The sequence below is a fragment of the Poecilia mexicana genome, unplaced genomic scaffold, assembly GCF_051168715.1.
Source record: "Poecilia mexicana isolate PSO_F unplaced genomic scaffold, ASM5116871v1 scaffold_15, whole genome shotgun sequence".
NCBI classification, from domain to species: domain Eukaryota; kingdom Metazoa; phylum Chordata; class Actinopteri; order Cyprinodontiformes; family Poeciliidae; genus Poecilia; species Poecilia mexicana.
The window spans coordinates 15,619,603-15,642,037 of record NW_028263384.1 but is presented as its reverse complement, the minus strand read 5'-3'; the positions used below and the strand labels follow the sequence as shown (position 1 = coordinate 15,642,037).

The 22,435-nt window shown below is 41.9% G+C and overlaps 1 protein-coding gene across 5 annotated transcripts in view; it reads left to right on the top strand.

Moving 5' to 3' along the window:
- The window catches only part of zmiz1a (zinc finger, MIZ-type containing 1a), a 122,310-nt gene that overhangs the window by 61,801 nt on the left and 38,074 nt on the right, over window positions 1-22,435 (top strand). For 4 of the 5 annotated variants that reach the window (XM_088013510.1, XM_088013511.1, XM_088013513.1 and 1 more), the window contains 2 exons: window positions 17,682-17,805; window positions 21,034-21,147. In XM_088013510.1, coding sequence (XP_087869636.1) covers window positions 17,737-17,805; window positions 21,034-21,147 — 183 coding nt within the window. In that variant the 5' untranslated portion in view covers window positions 17,682-17,736. Of the gene's footprint in view, window positions 1-17,681; window positions 17,806-20,688; window positions 20,940-21,033; window positions 21,148-22,435 lie in introns of those variants that run through there. The other variant, XM_088013512.1, reaches the window with a different exon arrangement.

The window sequence follows — 22,435 nt, the reverse complement described above, 5'->3', positions numbered from 1 at the left end:
ACAGTCTAAACAGAAACCTGAACAGACTGTATGTACAGAGCACATAGGTCGCGCACACGCCTTATATGGCCGCAGGAAGCCATTTATTCTCCTTATTATATAACAAGTTCAACAAAGACGCCGCTCTGAACTGTTAAGTGTAGATCTATTGAAAACTATTCTTAGACTATTTGAAGTGATCATTGCTCTCAGAGGTGGGAAGACAGACGGTGAGATGGGGGAGGGAGTCAATGTTGGGGGGTTCGGGGGGGGGCTTCATTTGTGGCAGAATTAGGGCTACAGCACAAGGGAGTCAGGAAGGCTAATGTGGCTGGCTCTATCATTGATGGATGGACCCATACTGGAGATTTCGTGGAGGGCTTCAGAGTGGGAAGCTGAGGGAGGTCTGTGGGGTCTCCGAAGGAAGTACCGTAGGGTTTGGAGAGGGAACATGTCATTAATCAAACTCCTTCCAGCTGCCATCTTTCCCTTCTGTCTTCCCTTTCTTTATCCCTCCGACTACCTCTTTTGAATTCCTAACCTTTTTGTTTCTCTTTGGGTCAGATTGCTTTCTTTTGAGTTTACCTTGCAGTGTTTTTAACGTTGTTATGAGGCGGCAGTTTAGGTGTTATTCCCTTTTAAAAGGGAAAAAAACAAGAGAAATGAGATCATCTTTGGGTTGCACGTGTCCAGCCGCATTCGGCCCGATGACGTTGTTCTCTGGGCCTGGTTGTGTTTGCATTGAGCAGAGTGTCCCCTGGAAAGTGGGCGGGAATTGCCGTATCCAAAAACGAACTTCCTGGAGCCGTCAGGGTTCCAGAGAGTGGGCTGGAACTGGGCCCTGAGGGCTTATGCAAAAACACCCAGCCCAGGTTTAAAACCAGGCCAGGCTGGGCCCTTCAGGGCAAAAGGCTTATTGATGTCTTAATTCAGACTCACTTATCTGTTTTTTTGCTGTCAGCACATTTAGTTTCCAAACTTTTGTGGTTGGTCTTCTCTGATGCTCACTTGAGACTCAGTCTGTACATTATGGGACGCTTTGACAGATCAGCGGACCTGGTTGCTGCCGGTCAGTGCTTTATTTACTAAGGTTACTGCTGCAGAGTCTGAATAACAGAGCTGCTCTTATTGACTGAGATCCCTTATATGTAATTAGGAAAGTTCAGTAGTTGCTTGTGTGATTTGGCCGTCACCAGAAAATGTTAATTTTCATATAATAACAACAAAATTGAATAACATTAATCCTTTATTGACTTAAAGTAATTTTGTTAGATTTATTTAAATACATTTTGTCACATTGCTAAGCTATAATTGCTGAAATCTTATTTTCACTATGGATGACTTAATTACAATAGTTACCATATCTCCAAATAAGTGTATGTAATATGACATCCTGTATAGAATAATCCATTTCAAAGACATTCTTTGTGGAAGATAGAAATTGAACTCTTACAGCGCAAATTCTCCCGATTTGTTCTCCTGATTGTGTCTTTCCTAGAGCCACTTATTTTAATAGCTGTTACTTATAACCTAGTGATGCAGGGGAAAATAATGAATAGTGTACGAACACAACACAAATGGAAAGCTACTAACCAGAGTTGACAAATTGACCTGGGATTTCTGTGACTCTTAACTGGATGACTTTAAAGAATAAACCATATCAGGGTTTATGCTGTGGGCACACCGAGACAAAATGTAACATATCAACTACGGATGCATAAATGCTGAATTGTTTTTGTAGTAAGAGTCAGATAAACATTAGTAAAGCTCAACAAAACAATTGCTTTCTACTCAAACGTCTTTAATCTCGTAAGTGGAAAGGAGTAGCAAATTGAGTCAAAATGTATGATGGCTTTTATAATTATGAGTTGCAAGCAGTTTAGTGTGAAATTAAACAAATTGAATAAAATAAATAAAAGTAAATATTACCCTCTGTTGCTCTTACTTTCTGTAATTGATAAGATAAATATTTAAAGATTAATTCCTACTTCTAATGCAAGTTGTATGCATGGCTAGAAAAACAAACTATAATATACTAATGAAAAGTGCATGTTCCTTGTTGATCTCTGACCAGCTCAGCAATCCCGTGTAATGATGAACCCACTCCTCATCTCTCCGTCCTTTTCTCACCCTGGATCTAACTAGGCTTCTCACAGGATGAGATGGAGTGCCGTGTCTTTGGGTTTTGTCTGGGCAGAATGTGGATGCCGTCAGTGCAGGTGGCAGCGAAGGGGGTGATGTTACAGTGGAAAGACAGAGACTGAGTTTACACATGTAAACATTTTACCACTGCATCTTTAGAAGATCAGAGGGCGTTCCCCCCCAGACCTCATGCCATATTGACAGAAGAAACTGCGTGACTGGAGCATTTTAGGGCCTCCCAATAAAAGCAGCTTGTTCATTACACTGCTGCCATTACTGAATGCATACGGCACTGCATTATGTGCAACCTCCCACCTTGTGTTTGATCATGCGTTTTCACGAGAATCGATGGCAGTGTACCCTTTAAGGATCCAGCATAAAAAGTCCGAGTAAACAGTCTGAGGAAAAAAAAAAAAAACAGGTGATCCGAGAATGTTTCACGAGGGTTTTTCACCTCCCAGAATCTTCTCTGAGTAACTTTTCAAGCAAAAACCGAGGACATCGGATCTTTGGTTTCTGGATAATAAGGGATTTTCATTTCTTTTCTGTTTTGAGTATGTGGGATTTGTAAACATTTTATTGGTACATTTCCCGTGGGAGTTTTCCACCAATTTGATTTCAGTCAGAAACTTTGCGTAACTGAGCAAACTTACCCTTTGTATCGTCTGAGACTAAACAACAAATTCCAACACTCAAAATTGTGTACAGCAAAACTACAACAAAAACACCAAAAAAATTGTGATACAATGATGAATTTGCTGACTCTCTTGTTATGGGGGGTGGGGAGGGCGGGTTGTTATATTTTTCATGAACATGTAAAAAAAACAAAAATTAAGAAAGACATTGTGGACAGAAATTTGAAGCTGTTTCCAAACTTTTGGTCGGAAGCATTCATGATTTACTCCTGTTTCTACGTGATCAGCTTTTTATGTTTTTAAATCTTGTTGTTGAATCCAGTTATTTCTGATCCCCGATAAAGATGTCAATCTTTTGGGTTATTCCAAATTTGTGGCTATAAAGTTCAATAGTTGTCTACAGAACATTAACTACCTGGTGTAGTATTTTTTTTTTATCGGTGGCAAAGGAAGATGCAAAGCTTTAAGTACACAAAAGAGTTAGACATGTCAACAAACCTGAAATTTATGCAATAATAACTTCAACTTGTGCTACAATCTGTAGACACTTAAGTTATTAAATCCACTGCATGCCATTTACCTAGAGTGGCTGCAACTGGCTGAAGCCTGACTTACTTTGGGATTAATTTAGCTAATAATTACTACTGTTACTTAGCGCTTTTCTACACACATTTTTGAACTATTCTTTTGAGTTTGAACATAATCAGCCAATAGCTTGATTTGACATGTCCTGGAGGCGTTGTTTAAATAAAATTGACTTTGTTAATTGTCTGATCTAAGCTTAATTAAGTCAGTAGGGGATGGCTGGCTTGGAGGGAGAAAAACAAGGAACGGGGAAGAGTCTTTTCTGTTAATTTGCATGTTTGATCTCACCTTGCGTTGACGCCGCAGTGAAGGTAAGGCTCGCGGACTAGATGGGTGGGAGTTCGGGGGAGTGGGATTTCAGTGAAGCTTCAACCTTTCGTATTTTATTTTATTTTTTTATGTTCCTGCAGCAGCATTGTCAGAGACGAATTATTACCAAAGCCGGTAAACACTGCGTGAGAAGTTTTGGCTCATTTGTCCGTGATTAGTCTGCTTGTATGCCTTTGTTTTGCGCGCCCAGATTATCTGAAAGCGCCTCCACGGGCCAGTTTCTCTGTCCACGTGTTTACGCTGCAACTGGGTGGAAAGCACAAATTGGAGACAGAGCGTTCCCCGTCTGAGCAGCTTGGAATGGGGTTTGGACTCGGAAAGCTGGCTTTCCTCTCAGGAAGTGTTGTTCCTCACCGCTCTCCATAAACACTGGAAAAGAGACCCAAAGAAAAAAAAAAAACGTCCCAGACTCACTATTTCCACTGTAAACAGACAGACATACAAATATTATACTGCTCCCACCTCTGTTTCTCTCATATGATTCTCAGGGAGAAAGCTGTATATATAGCTGTGCACGATGTGGCAGATGGTGAGCTCCGGAAAACCGGTTACTGATTTGGCAGATTTTCTACCTCTACTTTTAAGGTAATATAGTGATATAAAAGCTGCTTATTGGCAAATAAACTTTTTTTTTTTTATTATTTAACTTTAATTAATTGGACACAAAATCTGTGTTGTATCGTCACATCCTAAGCTCCTTTTATGACACAGCTGTCGTTATAGATTGCTCTGAAGCGCGAGACGAAAGACAGCGCGATTAGCTTGTTTATCTTGAACCCCGGTGTGGAAAATGCCTGCGTGTTTCAAATGAATTACATCGAAGAGCAGCGTAAACGTTGCTCTTTAGCTCTAACAAGTGGTTGTATTGCGGTTCCCCCTTCGCTCGCTCCTCAAGTTAATAAAACCAGCATGCGAGACATTGAAAGGAAATCTCCCCCCGTCAATTTAGGTTGTCATGGCATTTCTTCTAGTGGTGGAGTATTATCCTGTGAAAATATCATCAGGGTGATCAAAAAAAAAAAAAAGATGTGAAATGTTCACCGTTTATCATTGTCACAGCTACAGTGTGACAGCTCAGAGCAGGATGCTGTGACATGTCTCAAAACAAGTTGGTTTGTAGTTTTATTATTATTCAATTGCAGTTTCTAATTGAAACTGCAATTAGAGGTAACAATTTGGCCGCATTCGCCTCTTGTCGCTGGATTTTTGTACAAAAACGACTGAGCTTACTTTAGCTCCCAGCAGGCTTCCTGCGCCCTCACCTGTGCATGCGCAGCGGTCTGTAGAGACGACTGCGAAGCAAAAGCGAAGGAGAGTCGGGGGAGACAGAGGTTAGAAACCCCCTTTTTTTTATTACATTTCCTCCGCAGAGAAAGAGGAGGCAAGATGGACACTCCATATCTCCCTGCTGCACTAGAAAACTCATCTAAATGGAAAACACATTGTCTTCATTATTTTGTGAGAGCTGAAAGAACAGGGTTGTCATGGTAACAGCCATCTGAGCGAGCTCAAGCGGGCGGCCAAGGGGTTGGTTTTAGGGCCAGAGGAATGAAGAGGAAAAAAAAAGGAGGTGGGAGGAAGAGAGAGAGGAGAGACTGAGAGAGGGAGGGAACAAGGAGTCAGAAGAGGAGGGGTAAGTTGGTGAGAAGAGATGAAGGAAAGACAATAGACATGGAGGGAAAATGTAGGAAGTGTAAGGGGTGGAGGGGCGGAAGTGACACAGAGAGGAAAGGGCATGATGGAGAGAAGAAGAGATGAATTCCAGAGTTCCTTTTTCTGTGGAGGCGGGCGGTACAAACGACCAGTTAGTGGCTCAGAGAGACGAGTTCAGGGGTCCTTATTAATATCAAGGGGCCTCATGATGGCAGATTTAACATCTCAGGGATTCTCCACCCAACTTCACCTCTCTGCAGCCAAACTATGCACATTTAGGGGTTCACGGCTACAAAGCATTGCAGTTCTCCAACCAGAAGAAGCACTCAATGAACTGACGTCTGCTTTAGCTCAATAGAGCGAGGATTTATATGAACATATTTTTGTTTCTTTTTGGTGAAAGTTGCACACAAAAACCCATGATTACGTGTAAAAGTTATTGAAAATCATTACTCACTTCCTGCATATAGAGAGGTCAGAACATTTTTAAAAGTCATCCATGCATTCATATGGAGTCCAAATTAGAAAATGTAGCTCTTGATTCTCTTTGTGTTGTTGAAATGGAATTTCGAAGAAATATTTTTCATGATGAATAAATGTAGCTTCAATGGCATTTTCAGTGAAATCAGAATATTTATGGTTAGAAATGAAAGTTTCTTTCCTAGATGATGGTGCGGCGGACTCCTCTTTGCTCTTCAGGTCTTTCTCAGGTGATTCTTGGCAAAATGCTGCCCAACACTCTTCATCAAATATTTACCCCTTCTCAATCTACAAAGCACCCTGCAAACACACCAAAGTGTTAAGGCGGCATCTAATCCAGTCCAATTCCTGTCTTCTATTCTCCATTTTTTTCCCCAGTCTGGCTGGACTTTAGCAGCAGTGTTGTCAGTTCAACGTCAGCCAGAGGATTATGGTTGTTTCCACAACAAGCGAGAACTAAATGCTTGTTTATTTAAGTTCCTTCCTGCGTTTCTGTTGTATCGCCGGTGGCATTGATACGACCGAGGCCTGACACGACATCGTCATGGCAGCCATCAGCCGATTAATGAAATTAAACTAATTGCAAAAGTCTTTGTCGTGTAAATACTTAGCCTGGAGTGTTTGGCGTGGCGTTAGCATCCATTTGGATCTGACATCCAAACCTCGTGTCTTCAGAGGAGTCGTTATCGCTGTCATTCTGGAGTCACAGATCGGATGGAACTGAGAAATCAGAACGATTAGACTTATTCTTTTTTCCGGAGCTGAAACCCATCGAAGTTGCCGGGAAGCTGACGGCGGACTCTGCATCGGTGTGAGTAAACAACTCAGAAGTCAGAGGAAAACAATTAAAGAGCCGTCAGAGCTGCTCAGCCTCTTCCAGATGTCTGGTCGTGGTCACAGGAGGGACAAACAGTGCGTCTCGTGATTGACCAGCACTTAGGGTAAGAGGCAGCCTGCTCATGTGTTCTGGCTGGCTGGCCAGCTGTGTGGTTGCCTGTAGGTCTTAGTGATTCATGTCACACTGTAATTGGTTTACCTGCTCCCCGTGTGTCTGCGCTCTGAGAGGACCAAAACAAATTACCCAAGGATGACCTCTCGCCATCTCCCTCCTGCTCTGCAGCCTATCCTCCCCTATCTCTCTCTGCTTGACTCGCCCCCCCACCCCCACCTCCTCCTGCATGTAATATGTCGCATGACTGTCATTTCTCCTGTTCTTTTTTCTTTTTTTTCCCCCCTCCATCCGTACACCTCGACGCTTCCAAGTTCAGCCAGAGGAGACATATTTAACAGTAAATGCGCATTGGAGCTCGGTGACACACATTTAAAGCCTCTCGCGGTTTCAGTGCCTTCCATGTCAAACACCACGTTACACATGCTCGCAAAAGACAAGTTGACGGGACACATTTAAGATTACAAATAAACATTTACACAGCAGCAGTGTTTTGCAAAAGCTGCAGTGAAACACATTATCCTTTCAGCACTGTTTTATCCGCTCGCTATGCTAGATAATACCAACATGAATTGTTCCTTCAGTGAATGAATCTGGAGCCTCTGCGTACGCCATTAGGCCTGTTTCCTTTTTTTTTTTTTTTGCAGTGAGCAGATGTTTTGTCGTCTTTGCTGCTGAGGCTCTTACTCTCGCGCAGCGGTGAACAAAAACTCAACAGAGCAAGATGAATGAGTGCAGCATTCTCCCATGTACCTGCGTAGGAAGGTCTCTCAAAGGTTATTTTGCTGTTTGTGTAAAGCTACCCCGTCAGTAGATTTCATGATTTTGTTTGTGTTGTTGCATCGCTGGGTTTTGCAGGCTGTTTTTGTAACGGAGAACAAGGTACATGAACTATTAAATATCCGCTTTGTTGCGGTGTCCTTGAAAAAACCTTTTTGGGTTTTTTTTTCCTTCTGTTAAAACATTTCAGATTCTCTGCTTAAAAGGTCAGGAGGTTTTCAGTTGTGTCTTTTAAATGCACCTTTGAACATCTTGATCTGTTTTATTACTTTTTTTTTCTGTAGAGACATCAAATTTACTTTTCCTGTTCCATTTTTTTTTTAATGTCACACCAATGCACAACAAATATCGCCTCAATGCAGTTTGCAAGACATCCAGTTCATATTTACATAAAGAAAACAAATTTAAGTCTGAGATCTGTTCAAATACATCACATCTTTCCAAGATTAGCCACAGTCAATTTAGATCTAATTTAATTTGGTCTAAATTATCTTGTTTTCTCGCTGAATGCGGTTGCTCATTTTACGCCAGGTGGTGAAAGGAAGCTCGGCTTGTATTGAGCTCTTGGCTTTGTGGCAATCCTTCGCCATGAGCAAGCACGTGGAGACAGTAGAATGGAATCACTCCCTTTTAGCTGAAAGAATAACATATCATCAAACATTGTGCAACTGCTTTGGATAAATAAAAGAGCTTTGAATGAAAAAGTTCAACCATTGCAGGAGAACAAAACAAAAAAAACGGACACGTTCTTTCGTTTACGTCAAACGAGTAGGGTAGGATTTGGAACATAAATTCAGGCTTCAATGGAAAAAAAAAAAAATCTAAATAGTAAAACAGATGTTGTCCGTGTTTGAAAACAAAAGAACTTTTGATTCTGTATATCCTCAGTGCAAACGTCAACAACTTTCAAAGATTGAAATGTATAAAATAGGCATTGTCTTTCCTCAGAATATGAAAAAAACTATTTCTAATTTGGGGATTTTGCGATGCATATTGACATCTTTAGTCGTTCAGCTCTCGCACTAAGCCATAATTAATTTTTATGATATAAAAGCAATTCATCAGAGGAATGGCAGCTATTGCGCCATCAGTGTCTTCTTCTGGGTTTGACTCACAGGTAAGCCCTGAAGCACTCAGGCAGGATTACCTTCTATGGGAAAAAAGACACTTAGATAACAGTTCTCGAAGTTAGGAATACTTTCTATGGGAAACAAAAACAGTGTACACGCAGTGTTAATAATAACAGGGGCTCTGTCAGTTCCAGGAAGAGACATAGCTAAATAGAGAAAAAAAAACTAGACCTGGCACACCTTCTATGGGAAGAACAGAGAGAGTTAATTGACACAGTACTTGCACATAATTTAGAAATGGGGAGTAACAGGAGAAAAGAGCAGAGGGAGGACAAAGTAATCATCATATTCCCCAGTGGCATACCTGTAGAAATAGCTCAGTTACCCAAAGCTACTCTATACATTTTATGAAACTTGTGAAAAAAAAGTATGTCTAGATTCGAATATAGTGGCTAAATAACTACTTTGTTTTTAATGGAAAATGAACTCTAGAAACAACAAACCCCCTGCCTATTCTTATCTACCTGTTGACTTGCACATTGTTTGCTCTCATTGTTTAAATATTCGCAGTCTGCAAAAGTTTCTGCCTGAACATGAACCCTGTATTCAGTGCAGCTCCTGAGATAGCTGTGATCCAATCAACAACTGACCTACCAATAAAACCGTCCAACTGGTGTCCCCGTGTTTGTGTACAGGAAGAATAATTAAACAAACTGGTGTGCAGGTGTTTTATTTCTCCTCTTTAAGATTGGAACAAAATGATCAAATCTGTCTGCTATCAGATGAAAGCACTAGAAGTTGTTTCATTGACATTTAGTTCTCAAACTAAGTGTTGATTTGACTTTTTTTAATCGTGTATTCTTGATGCTTTGTACTGCTGAGTTGTCAAGTCACAAGACGTTCACTGTCTTCATCAGTGTGATTAAATTACTTTTGTTGATCAGGTTTGTGATAGCTGAAAGCTTAAGGTCATGTTGTTTTTTTATTTTATCACATTTAAGACTGAAAAAGCGTTATTTTTGAAAACAGTCCTTGAGCCGCCTAATAATTACTTTGCTGCCAGACTTTCAGGAAAAGGCAGTTTTTTGGTTTTTTTTCCCAGTGTTTTCAGCATTGCTTCTAATTGGAAATGACTAAGAGCTGATGATAAGATTCATCCAATAAAACCTCAGCTGCAGTGCAGACTGTTTAGTCCCACCAAGTGCAGAAAGGTTGAACCGGTTACTGTTTTTTTTTTTTTTTTTTTTTTTTCTATTTAAGGTTTGTGCTTTTAGTGTCACAGGCAAGGAGAGTGGAGGGCAGGCTGGCACAGATATATTTTTGCTCTCCCTAATGACACCAATACCATTTCATGGCTTGGTGAGCAGATTGAATCACACTCGGTCTTTGTAAGTCTCACTCTCTGCCCCTGTCTCTCTGTTTCTCTTTGCTGCACACACTTCATCACTCTGTCCTCTCGCAGAAGACCACTCATTTGCTGCCGTACGTCCGGTGTGTTGCATTCGCCCCTCGGTGGATGTTGTTTAATTGCATGTGGGTCAGCAGTTTGTCAGTGCTGAAACCGAAGGACATGGAATTTGTCAGTTTACCCATTCAGCAGCCACAGGGGGCGGTGTGTGAGCTAACAGCTCTGCTGGAGCCGGGCCCGTAAGGTTAGCTTTACACGAGCCTGTCGGACTGCCCTGTCAATCATGCTCCTCTCCTCTGATATACTGTCAAATCTTCTTACATTCACTTTAAAATCACAGAAGACTGATGCGATTACACTTAATAAACCTTGTGCGGTCCGCCGAGGCGGTTCGCCGTTCTGGGCTTTTTCCTCGGCAGACCTGGTTCAGCGACTTAAAATATGCACATTCTGAGCTCTCTCCTTACACACGTACTACGATGTCTTGAGCATCACGAGTGATACAATCTTGTCTTTCGTGACACTGGAAAATTGCATGTGGCAGTCAGGACATTCAATCTTCCGCAGCTGGTATTTATAGTCCTCGGCAACTGGAACGTTGTGTGGAATAAGGAGTTCATTCATTCATCATGTGATGCGCGAGCTTTTTGCTGCTCGCAGATGACCTGATTTTCGATCTCATCAGTAAACAGAAGACCCCTCCCTGTTAGTCCACAGAAGAACGCCAAAAAACAAAACAAAAAAAAAAAAAAACACGATCCGCTGAAGGAGACTACAAACAACACCCCAGAACTGCATTTGATGTAGGTACGATTTTTATCTTGCGCTGATCTAAGACAGCAGCTGTGAAGGATTTCCTCAAGGTAGAGAAAAACCTGCAGCTCCAGCTGAATACTCCACGTTTATGTAACACTGTTTTTTTTTTTTTTCTTTTACTTTATCTCGCTACTGCAAAGAGTTTGCCATCTACACACTCACTCATAGAGCACTTATAATACATGTTTGCACTTTATATGTGCAGAGAATTTTACTCTCACACATCTGAGGCAATTGGAGGTTAGTACTCTGCCCAAGGGTATTTCAGCACTTCAACGTGCTCGAGATTAAACCCCCAGCGGAAGACGGTTCCTATTCTACAACCAATCCACAGCTACAGTTCGTACTCTATATGCTGATTCTTCTTTCTGATGAAACCTTTTGTAGTGTTCGTTTACTGGGTTAATCGGAACCGTATTGACTATGATGAAACAGTTCCAAGTGTCTCATTAGCACCTTACTGCCCTTGAGATGTTTATAGAAACAATAAGAGCCTCTGTTTAAGAATGAAACTGTCGTATGTTATGCTGGTCTTGTAATAACGCTTTTGTTTTGGTATTCTAATACCTTAAATGAAGAATTTCTCATGAAGGGCGAGAGATCCACGCTGTTGTCCAGTTGTTGAGTTTTTGGTGCCTTCCACCATCTATTTGGGCTGATTTTAATTGGAGGCTCGTTTAGATAAAAATGGATTTTTGATACATTTTTTTGTGAATATTTAGGTTTGAAAGCATCGCTCTTGTTGAAAGCTTCGCTTTGTGAGATTTCGTGTCATCCAGCATCCCAGTTTGCAGTTCACAAGCAAAAAGTATCTCTTGATCCAGCTTACCTGTCGCAGTACATTCATCTGCGATATTATGCATAAACACTAAAGATACACAGAGACGTCAACTGGTGGCGCTGACCGGTGAGTCGGAGACTCAAAAATCTTCAAATCGAGCCTTAAAAACCGCTAGGTGACTCTGTCAACACTATTCGGTGTGGACACTGTTACACTTAAAAAAGGACTCAGTTAACTATTTTTAATTTAGCAAGTTTAGGCATGTGTGTAGTTCCTTAAGGGTGTAAGAAAGAGCACAACTTTCAGTAGCCAACAGGAAGAACAAACTGAACATGCAGTAAAGTTGCTTTGAGTTATCACATGCGTGATCTGGAAATGCAGGCAGCCTTTTTGGAAAGTTTTGTAATGCTAGCTTTGCTAACCTTGCTACTTGCTAAAATAAGATGCAAATAGCAGGTTAGAATGTCAACACCGCCATTATCTTTTCTTTTTTTTTGTTTCAAATTTAAAAATACAGTCCATATTATCTTCAAAGCAACCTTGTATTAGTTGACAGCGGTCCTTGCATTGCGTCTGTTGCTGTTTTGGCGAAGTTCAACTCTGTACAGTGTTTCAAATCTCATGCAGAATCAGCTGAACTTTTCTGCTTTCACTTTCTGAACTCACGCGTTCAGCGGTGAAGTAATCATCAGTTCTCAGGGGGAGGATCTCGTGGCGCATACCTGAAATAGTCCACAACTGAAGGTCCGTATTTATAGGCAGAAACAGGGCGGCTCGTGTGTCTCCACATCACAGCTGTTTGCATTGCAGTGTTGGGTGTCACATAGCTGCCCGCTGCTCCCGTAGTTGTCACATTAAAACAGAAGATAAACAAACGGGACTATTTGGAGTTTTATTTTTTTCCACCCGTGGGACAAGTCATTTCACATTTTTATAGAGCCAAGTGGTTGTGAGGGTGTGCAGAGGGCTGAGTTTTATAAAGCCCAGTGGGGGCAATATGACTAATAGTTGGCTTTGCTGAGAGGGAAAAGAAGAGCAAGAGAGATTAAGTGGAGGAGAGGATTAACAGAGTCAAGAAAAATAAGCAGGAACAAGGCAAACGGGCAGAGATGTGACGGTGGAGGCCGGTTTGGAGGCGACGAAGAACCAGCAGCTGTCTACAGGCCAGACTGGACGGCGGGGAAATGAAGACAGCAAAGGGGGACTGCCTGGCTATGAGAGTTTGCCATTAGAGATAATAGTGTGTGTGTAAGAGAGGGAGAGATGGCTGGTGGCTTTTTGCAGACATACTTAGAGCAGTGTATGTGGGAGGGAATGAGAGATAGAGGCCAGTGCAGCTGAGTGGTGTTGATTGGCCTGTTTGAAAACACATGAACTGCAGACGGTGAGGGAGAGAAGCCCTGTGCGCTGGGATAAAGTGTCGCTCTGCGCCGTGCCACGCTGCAGCCCAAACCACATTAGAGCAAATGAATCCATTCCACCTCCTGTTATGGCAGCTCCCACTTGGGGCCACGGGAAGAAGGAGGAGGAGGAGGAGGAGGAGGAGGGCTAAAAGGAGGAAGGGAGGAGGGGGTGCGAGAGTGGCAGGAGTGTTGAGATATGAGGGATGAGGAGAGGAAAATGATCGAACAGAAAATGGAAGGTGGTGTTAGGGAAGTGGCATGCTGGGTGGCTCTAATGATGTCTGAGGGCTACAGAGGAGAAGAGCATAAAGCACACAGAGAGGTAGAGAGGCCAGGGGCTTCAGGGGCGGGGGGGGAGGAGGTGTGGTCCTGAAAAGGAGAGGAGGATTTTCTTCTCTGTCAAGGGAGCAGGAGGAATAGTTTCCTCCTCTCCTTAATGAAGTTGATATCACGCCAAACTTCACAGCGATTGCTTTTTTATATTCCGCGTTGGTGTCCTCTGCACTTTAGTCTCTCAATCACCAGAGCTTGAGAAGAGAGAGCAGCAGCACCTTCCCTAATATGCCTTTACTCATTTTCTTTTTTTTTAGAAGAAGGTGCCATCCGGAGTAGCGAATCTCTTTACCTATTGAATGTTCTTCCTTCTCAAGGCCTTTTTGAAATCCATTCAACCCTAAACCTTAAAAAATGTCATCAACAACTTTAAGAAAAATATTCCCTTAAGGCTCACCTTGAAACTTGCATGTTTCTCCAGGATGTTTAGTTGGTAATAGGACTGTTTTCTTTTTTTATTATTTTTTATTGCTTTACAATGACGGCATTTTAACCTTGGACTAATCCCATGAAATAAAGTCATTAATTTCTTTTTTAAAATATTTGCGCACTTCTATAAGTGTCCTTATGCTGATAAAGATGTTGAATGATGCATAAACCAAACAGGCAAGGGATATGAATGTTTGAAGCAACCTTTGAAAAGCAGTCAAAAAGAAAATGAAATAGGACAGTTTTCCATCAATCAAACTATTTTAGAAATGGATAAACATGGCAGCAAAGTGTCCTCAGAGTGTTGCTGCTGGCAAAACGGCTTGTTGTTGATACTTGTAAAAAGTAATTGTCCTGCCAAGAATGACACCGAGAGGACGACTGCAGTGGACGTCCAAAACAGATATTTTGATATTAATACCAACCACAGTTCCTCATAACATAAAAAAAGACATTTTTACTCATTAGCGGATAGTTTTAATTTAATTTAATTTGATTTATAGCTTAGCACAGAATTTCTTTCTGTTTTTGATCAATGTGGAGGGAGTATGTTAAAAAAATGATAAAGTCCAGAAAATGTACTTCAAATGAAATTCTCTTAGTTTTTACTACCAGGATTACCTGATTCTACTATGATTAAAATAAATATCTAAATGAATAATAAAGTTACTTTATGTTTCATTATCAGTCAGAGATTCAATAAATATTCACATAAGTATACATTGCACTGGAAATCGAACAATACAGTAAAACATAGAACATGTTTCACTTAATATAACTCAGCTAAAGAAGAACTAAAGCATACTTCATTTACAGGTTTACAACTACAGATTTATCTTCTTTTTGCATACAGGTACATGTAATGTGCTACACTTCACAAGAGATTCGTGTTTCTTCAACAAGATTTATTCAAAATAAATACGAGCTAACAGTTACAGCTTTAGCAAGCAAGTCTGACTCTCAATCATTGTTTTATGTGATAGAGGGAGAGCAGCCTGTGTTGCACAGCTCCACCGAAAAACTGAATTTTACAAACTAACAATTAATTATTATTATTTTTTTAATTTATGCTGCCATGGCAACATGCGATATCAACCTGATATCTACCGATATCCAATTCTGCTAGTACTGACATCTGTCAGGACCGCAAGCATGGACACTTCCATGTAACCCTCAGTGACTGATCGCTTTCACGCAGCACATTGCACCTGACTAATGTGGTAGTCATTTGTCTGAAATGAGAACTCGCTCATGCTGCGAGTGATCGTACAGTAAAGTGTGTGCGGACGTGTAACGACAAGATAATTCCAACACGCTCTTTGTGCTTTTCCTCTGCCTCTCCTCCTCGTCAAGCCCAGCCCTTCTTGCTCTCCCCCTTGCTTCCATACTCCAGCGCCTTTCGTATTGCTGTGCTTTTGTTTCAGAGCACGCATTCCCCACACCGCTTCCCCAGCTTGTTTTGCTCAGAAAACGAAGACACGCAGCGAAGGGAGGGTAGCAAAGAAAGACGGCAAGAGGAGGAGACAGGCGCTTCCTCGGATGTTGGCGTTGCATGTGGCTTGTTACCCTTCTCTGATACACAGCTGCATCCTCCCTCAGTTGTTTAAAGAGGAGGTTGTAATGTGCGCTTCATGACTGAATGTGTAATTCTTGTTTTGTTTGTTTGTTTGTTTGTTTTGCACCTCTATAAAGTGGTGGCAAAATGTCTAATTTGTAATAATAACTTTAATATCTGTAGCTGATTTCTTCAGGTTGGCTTTTTGTCACACATCATTTCATATAACAATTTTTAATGTTAAGTACTATTAGAAAAATTGTGATTTCATTTATTAAGGGGAGATAAGCTGTTCATACCAGCCTTGTCTTATGTGAAAAAAATCACCCCCACCCCTTGTTAAATTATGAATGAGCTATGATTCAGGTTCTTTTTTTTTGAGAAATCAGTTCAATTTCATAACAAAATGAAAGTTTTTAAGTGGTCTAGTCAAAGTCTATGCTTAACTGAGACGCTATTAGATGAGCTTAAACAGCCCAGCCACACTCAAAAACTTTCCAGCTTTGCTGAATTAAAAGGAATTATCCAAAGAAGACTGGACCAAAAATCCTCCATTGCAGCCAATTGGTGATTTTTATTATTTAAAAAAAATAAATTAATGTGATTGCTTAAAAACTGCATTTTTTATATATTAAACTTAAATCTGGATCTGAAACCCACAGTGCGGAAAAAGCATGAGCAGAACACTGTCCTCTGGTTGTCTTTGTTGTCAAACTACAGTGGGAGACAAATCTGTACAAATGCTAAATTTGTAGCTTTTTTACAGCCATGTGCATATTTTCTGAAAAATGGTGGAAGCAGAAGGAGTTCAGCTCTATTTGCAGGGAAACCTAATTGGTCACACGACACCGTTTTGAACAGGGGTGCAGAGCTCGAGCAGCAGCCACTAAAGGACCTGTCAGGTGGATTCTCATCTCGGTTACGACGCCTGCTCAGCTGTTTCAACCTCACTCGCCTTTTCCTTTCAGAACCTAAGGGCCTGTCTTTTCATTGACTAACAAAGGTGGTGCATGTTTCCCATCAGAGGTGAGACCACTGTGTAAACCCAGACAGAGAAACATAAAAGAGGCGTGACATCTTTGCTTTTCACTGTGTTGGGACGGCCGGGTGTGGAGCTGCAGGAGAACCAGTTAATCAATAGCCACAAGGTCAGATGGCCAGCGCCGGGCTGGAGCGTGCTCTGTTAGCGGCAGGCAGAGCCGTCTGCTGCTGAATGGGATTTGTAGCACTTGTCAAAGGCTTTAAAGGAGCCCTTTCTGGACGACTTGCTGCAGGTGGAAAGTATGAAAGAGGGAGACGGTGGTTAGCAGCAGGAGAGGGAGACATCTGCTGGACACTGGGAGGCACAGCAGCTCGGCAGGACAAGGCCGCCCGATGTTATGGTTATGATTTGTGCAGTTAGACCCAGAGGAAGGCGGTTTCGACTGTTTTTATAAACACCACTCAGCAGAAGCCGATAAGAATAAATAAGGTCTTTTGACAAATTCTTTCCTCCAGAATTTCTCTTTATTCATGCAAGCTGTGTGTTTAAGTGCACTCCAGGTAATTCCACCCTGGTAATGCTTAAACCGGAGAGGATTAGCAATACAGTGTCATTCTCAAAGTGCTCCTTTGAAGTTTTCCACCTTTTTTTTTTTTTTTTGCTTTTATCAAAGTAAAGAATTCAAGCTTTTTTGAGTTCGCATGCTCTTAAATGTGTGTGTCTAAGTTAAATGCTGTGCATTTATGCAGCAGTCAATCAAAGATAAGCACTCCAGACTGAAATGAAAACTCCCCGACCGAGCGCCTTGCCTCTGTTATGTTGGTTTCACTCGGTGGGGAATCTTGGGGGACCCTTTATCAGTGCCGAGCAGCTTTCTGGAGCCCTGCCCCCGCACACCCCCCGACCCCCCACCTGTGGTTCCTCAGTTGGTCTTTTGTGTGAAGGAATGTGGGAAGGACCAACGCTGACAGAGATAAACACAGAGGGATGGTGAGGGGATGGAGGCCTCATCGGTGAACCAGCACGATACCTATTAATCCGACTCAATCCTCCACTGTGAGATGGTTGGAGTTGTAGGATACGGGGCCCAGATTGTTGCATCTCACTGATCCGAAAAGAATATCATGGTGACCCGTGGCTCCTGTGCATTCAGGAAAACTATGGAAACATGTGGAATTTGATTTCAAGGTTTTACAGGTCTAGTAAAAGATTATGGAGAAAATGCTTCTGTGGGTTCATTCTTCTACCTGATCAGGTTTTCTGTTCAAATGCCTGAAAAGCTCTTTGAACCTCGCAGGCTTAAAACTCCATACACAATGGTCCTGACCGTTCTAACAGATGTACATCTCCTATTTTGTTTTCTTTTTGCAGAGTAAAAAACGCACACACAAAAAACTTTTAATGGAGTCCCGGTAGAGACGTCAAGATGAACACGCTACCATCAATGGACCGGCATATCCAGCAGACCAACGACAGGCTGCAGTGCATCAAACAGGTGGGCATAAAGTGAAACTCCTGCTTTTCCTTTTTTCTTTTTTCTTTACTGCTCTTTGAAAACGGACTCCAAGTGGGCAAAGACAAAAAAAAAAAAGAAGAAATCCCAGCCTTACTTTCTCCTTTCAGCACCTTATTTAGGCATCAGTGTGTCTGGGCCCCCAGGTTCAGTCATACAGATCATGTTGCAGAGGGCCACAGAGGGAGGCAAGCTGCCTATGAACACAAGAGCAGACTTCAAAGCTGCATAGCGGACTCGGAGTTCGTCTCTCCTCGTTCTGTGTTCTCTGACATCATGCTGCCAGCTCCTGACGTATGCCAGCCCTCGCTGCCGTTTTGCCTAAATGCTTCCCTGACTGTCAGCTTTCAGAAGACTTCTCACAGACACTAACATATCCCAGGGCGTCCGCCTCTGCGTGTGATTAATGGTCTGTAGAGCTCATGGGCTGCTTGACTTACTGGCTGGCTGATGGCATATTTGTTTATGATACGTGGGTGTGAGCCTTTATATCTTGCAACATCTAAATGATGCCTTGTCTTGTCATAATAATAAAATAAAAAAAATAAATGAAGAGGATAGTAATAGAGTAAAATAGCGCTTTCATTTTGAGATTAGGAGACAACATATCTCTCCTTCTGTGTTTCTGCTGAGCAGAATTAACTGATTGCCTGAGCTGGTCCAAAAGTATTCATACCCTTTAAGCAGTAGTGTATAGTTGTAAAATTGTGAGGACAAAGATAACTTGAGCTCTGTCAAATTAGCTTGGGAGCAATTTTGAATAAATGATGCAGTAATTTATCATCATCATCACACAATTGTACTTTGAAGCTGAAAGCGCTTCAGCTAATATGTTGTTGTCACATGTTAAATGCTAATAAATAAAGACAATAAACTTTTTTTTTTATGTGCTCCAGTTAATGATTGTTACAGTACACAGCATTATTTTTAATCAATTATAAGGGGAAAAAGAATTTCAGCTAGTTTTTGAAACATGCAACAAATTAGATTAAGGTCTAGGTTTTGACTGGGCCGTTTTAGCACACGAGTTTGCTTTGATCTAAGGTATTTATTTCATTGTCGCTCTGGGTTGCTGTGGTGCTGGAAAGTGAACTTTGGTTGTTAGTGTTTTGCTGCCTCTGCAAGGTTTTCTACAGTCCACTCATCCTCCCACCAGCTCTGAACACAGCTGAATAAAATCATTTCCACACCATGATGCTGCCAAAACAATGTTTTTCATGGGTGCGGCGTGTCTAAGATGACGGCATTGTAGATTAACTTTCCATCGCATGCAGATTTAATTTTGCTGCCTTGTGACCAGAACGTATTCCTCCACATGTTTGTCTTTGTCTCCTACACGGGTTGTGGCAAACGGCAAATGTGACTTCTTACATGGCTTTCAGTTAACGCTGGCTTTTATTGCCACTCTTCCATAAACGCCAGATTTGTGGAGCTCATGACTAATCGTTGTCCTGTCAAAACAAGTCATGTTTTGTGGTTTGTAAGAATACATTTCCAAGTGGTTTGCAGATTCATTGAAACTGTCAGCGATTTCAAATTAATTTCCTAAAATCAAGTCACCTATGTCATTTTTTTTTTTGTTGCTGCTTTGATTAAGTTAATGAAAGTCAGAACTCCAGTGGAGTTTCTACACACGCCAGCTCATGCTGTAAAATAAGTCGTAGTAAAGCCAACTTGAAAGGGTTAGTCACTGAGCGTTGAGCTGCCAGAAGGGTGTTTCTTTGGTTTGGGGGAAATCTGGCACATAGCTGAGCGGTGTGCTTTATTGCAGGTAGCCAGGTAGAAAGTGTAATGTAAAGCTGCGTGAAGAGAAGGTAAATCATTTCACAGAGGGCACTCTGTCAGTTGTTTGGCTCCCTTGGCGCTGCAGTCGCCGCCGGTGGTCATTGCAGCCCCCGTTCTTATCCTTATTCGACCCCTGAGCGGCATTAACTACAGGAACAACTGTGAAACGCCCCACCTTCACCAACTCAGAAGAGATATTTCTTTACATCATCTTCTTCCCCCCTCTCATACCAGAGCTGAGGTTGTCATTGGTGACCGCTGCATCAGGCGGAGATGGGCTCAGATCAAGACAAACAGCCCCTGCTGTGCAAGGTCTGATTTTCCTCATGCTGGAGGCTTATACGCCTCCCATCAGGCAGAAGTAATGCCAGATGATATCACTCATCCAGAAGAGGCTCTTCTCCTCTCGCTCTTAATCAACAAGAGCATCTCCCGCTCTCTCTCTCTCTCACTCGTCTTGCTATCAGTCAAACACTTTCGAGAGTCCGAACCCAACTCTTCCAAGGTCTCTCTTGAAGCCCATGATATCACTAAAGAGGGGTTTTTCTATAGGCATCCCCGTCATGTTTGCAGGGAAGGTCCTTTTTTGTCGTCAAATAGCTGCCCTTTCAGAAAACACTCACCTCCGCTGCCCTCTAAGAACAATAGTTTTACCTCCTCTGCAGGAAAACACAAAACAAGATGCTTTAGCTCCAGATAGGAATAATAAAAGCTTTCAAGTGGGCTCCAGTCTCGCCAACTGAGCAAGCCGCAGCTCCGCGCCGTTTCAGAGCTATTAACCTTCTGAGGAGTGAAGAAAGGGAGCTCAATTTTAAAAACCGCTTATTGTGTCCTGCTAGCCTCAGAAGCCCTCGAACAGTGAGAAGAAAAGACTCGACTGTTTCAGGCCTCAGTGAACAAGCGAGAGAGGCAGACAGAGAGTGAAAGAGATTAGACAACACACCAACGGCTCACATTGAGCCTGCACACATAGCTGCCAGGACCAAGGTTGTTTTCTTTGTGCGCAGCCAAGTCAGGCAGTGGACCTCTGGTGTGTTACACTCTGCAAACCGGCAATGAATAAGGCAAAGAGTGAGAGAGAGGGAGAGAGAAGATTGGAGGGAACGCTTCGTTTGCTGTGCGGGTCATGGAGGCGAGGGATGGGTGTTGCCAAGAGAGATTAACAAGAAACACTGGCATCATTGTTGATATGGGTGTGATCTTCTTCCCACAATGCAGCAGAGCTCCAAGTGGGCGTAGATTGGAAAGAGTCAAGGTCCTCACAGGGTTGTGCAGAAACACAAGACGGTAAATCAAGGCAGGTTGGAGGCTGCAGAACGATTAGGTTTTCAGTGGGGTTTTTTTTCTTCAATTTGTACTAAACGTGAGGAAAGAAATAACACTTATTCTTTTCACTTCTAATGGGTCTATGTTGTGTTTGCACAGCACTTACAGAACCCGGCCAACTTCCACTCGGCTGCCACGGAGCTGCTCGACTGGTGTGGAGATCCCCGGGCCTTCCAGCGACCTTTCGAGCAAAGTCTCATGGGATGTCTGACGGTATGCAAACTACAATTATGGTTTTGGTCGATTTTTTTTTTTTTTTTCAGGTACTTTTTAGAAGACGGCAGCAAAACAATAATTAGACGCGCATAGTTTAGTGCAAAAACAGAAGACGAGACAATGTGTCCACATCTTTTATGTTTCAATGTTTGGACTGTGTCTTTGTTTTTCTGCAAATTGCTTTAAAAGCAATTTATAAAAGGTTATCGGCAAGGCATTCTAATTATAACCAGGTATGAGATTGTCACATTAGAAGAACCTTGAGTATTAAAACAATGGTTTTAAACAAATAAAAGCATGCTCAAGGACAACAACTCTAGTACCAAATCACAATATGCAGGAAATGGCTATTAAAAGCAAAAACACATTATATATATATATATATATAAAAAATTAAGCTTCGTAAGAAAATACAGAAACTGTTTCTTAATAAATTTTAACTTGGTTGTGGGAGAGACTTCCTAGGAATGGTTGCTCAGTGTTAAGTCAGTGTTAGCACCGCGAGTAATGTGGTAAATCAAAGGAAGTAGACGATGTGGATCTCAGAATCTGTGAGGGAATATCAGTGTGTCAATACACAACAGATGTGGAAGTGTAACATTATGGGGAGACTTGAAAGTAAGAAGGAGGGGATTAAAATCAATGCGGTGTTTAACAGGACGCTAATAAAGTTATTGAAGGGTAGAATATCCTCGGCAGGAGGAAGTCTGGTAATAGCCTTGGCAGCGGCATTTGTGACCAGTCGAAGTGCAAAAGGTACTAAGGGAATGGTAACGAACTGATTATAATCTCTGCTGGAGAACATAATGAGAGATATTATCAGATTCAAAACTCTGATTGATGGTTAACAGCACAAATTCAGTCAGGTGTGATTTTGACCAGGGTTGCATTTATACAGGTACAGTGTCTGTAAACCAGACTGGAGCTGTTCAGACACACTGTTGTTGGTAACGTAAGAGAAGGTGCACACCAGCACTATAAGCTGTCACGCTGTTCCTACAGTCTGCTTTTTGCTACATGAAAAATAGCAACATTTTCTTTTTAGGGAAAGGTTTAGCAGTCTTCTCTTAGTCAGTGTGCAGCAACAGATGGAAGAGGGTTTTCTCAACGGGCCGTACATGCTGAGAATTTCAGCCCCTGCAGCACTTTCTCTGGCATCTTGTTCTTTAAATTGGTGGAACAATATAAAGGACTTTTCTTTCTAACAACATGCACACCTTTAGTTCTACCTGAGCCCTTCCAGCAGGCATAAATATTTAACTTCAAAAAAAAAAAAAGAAGAAAA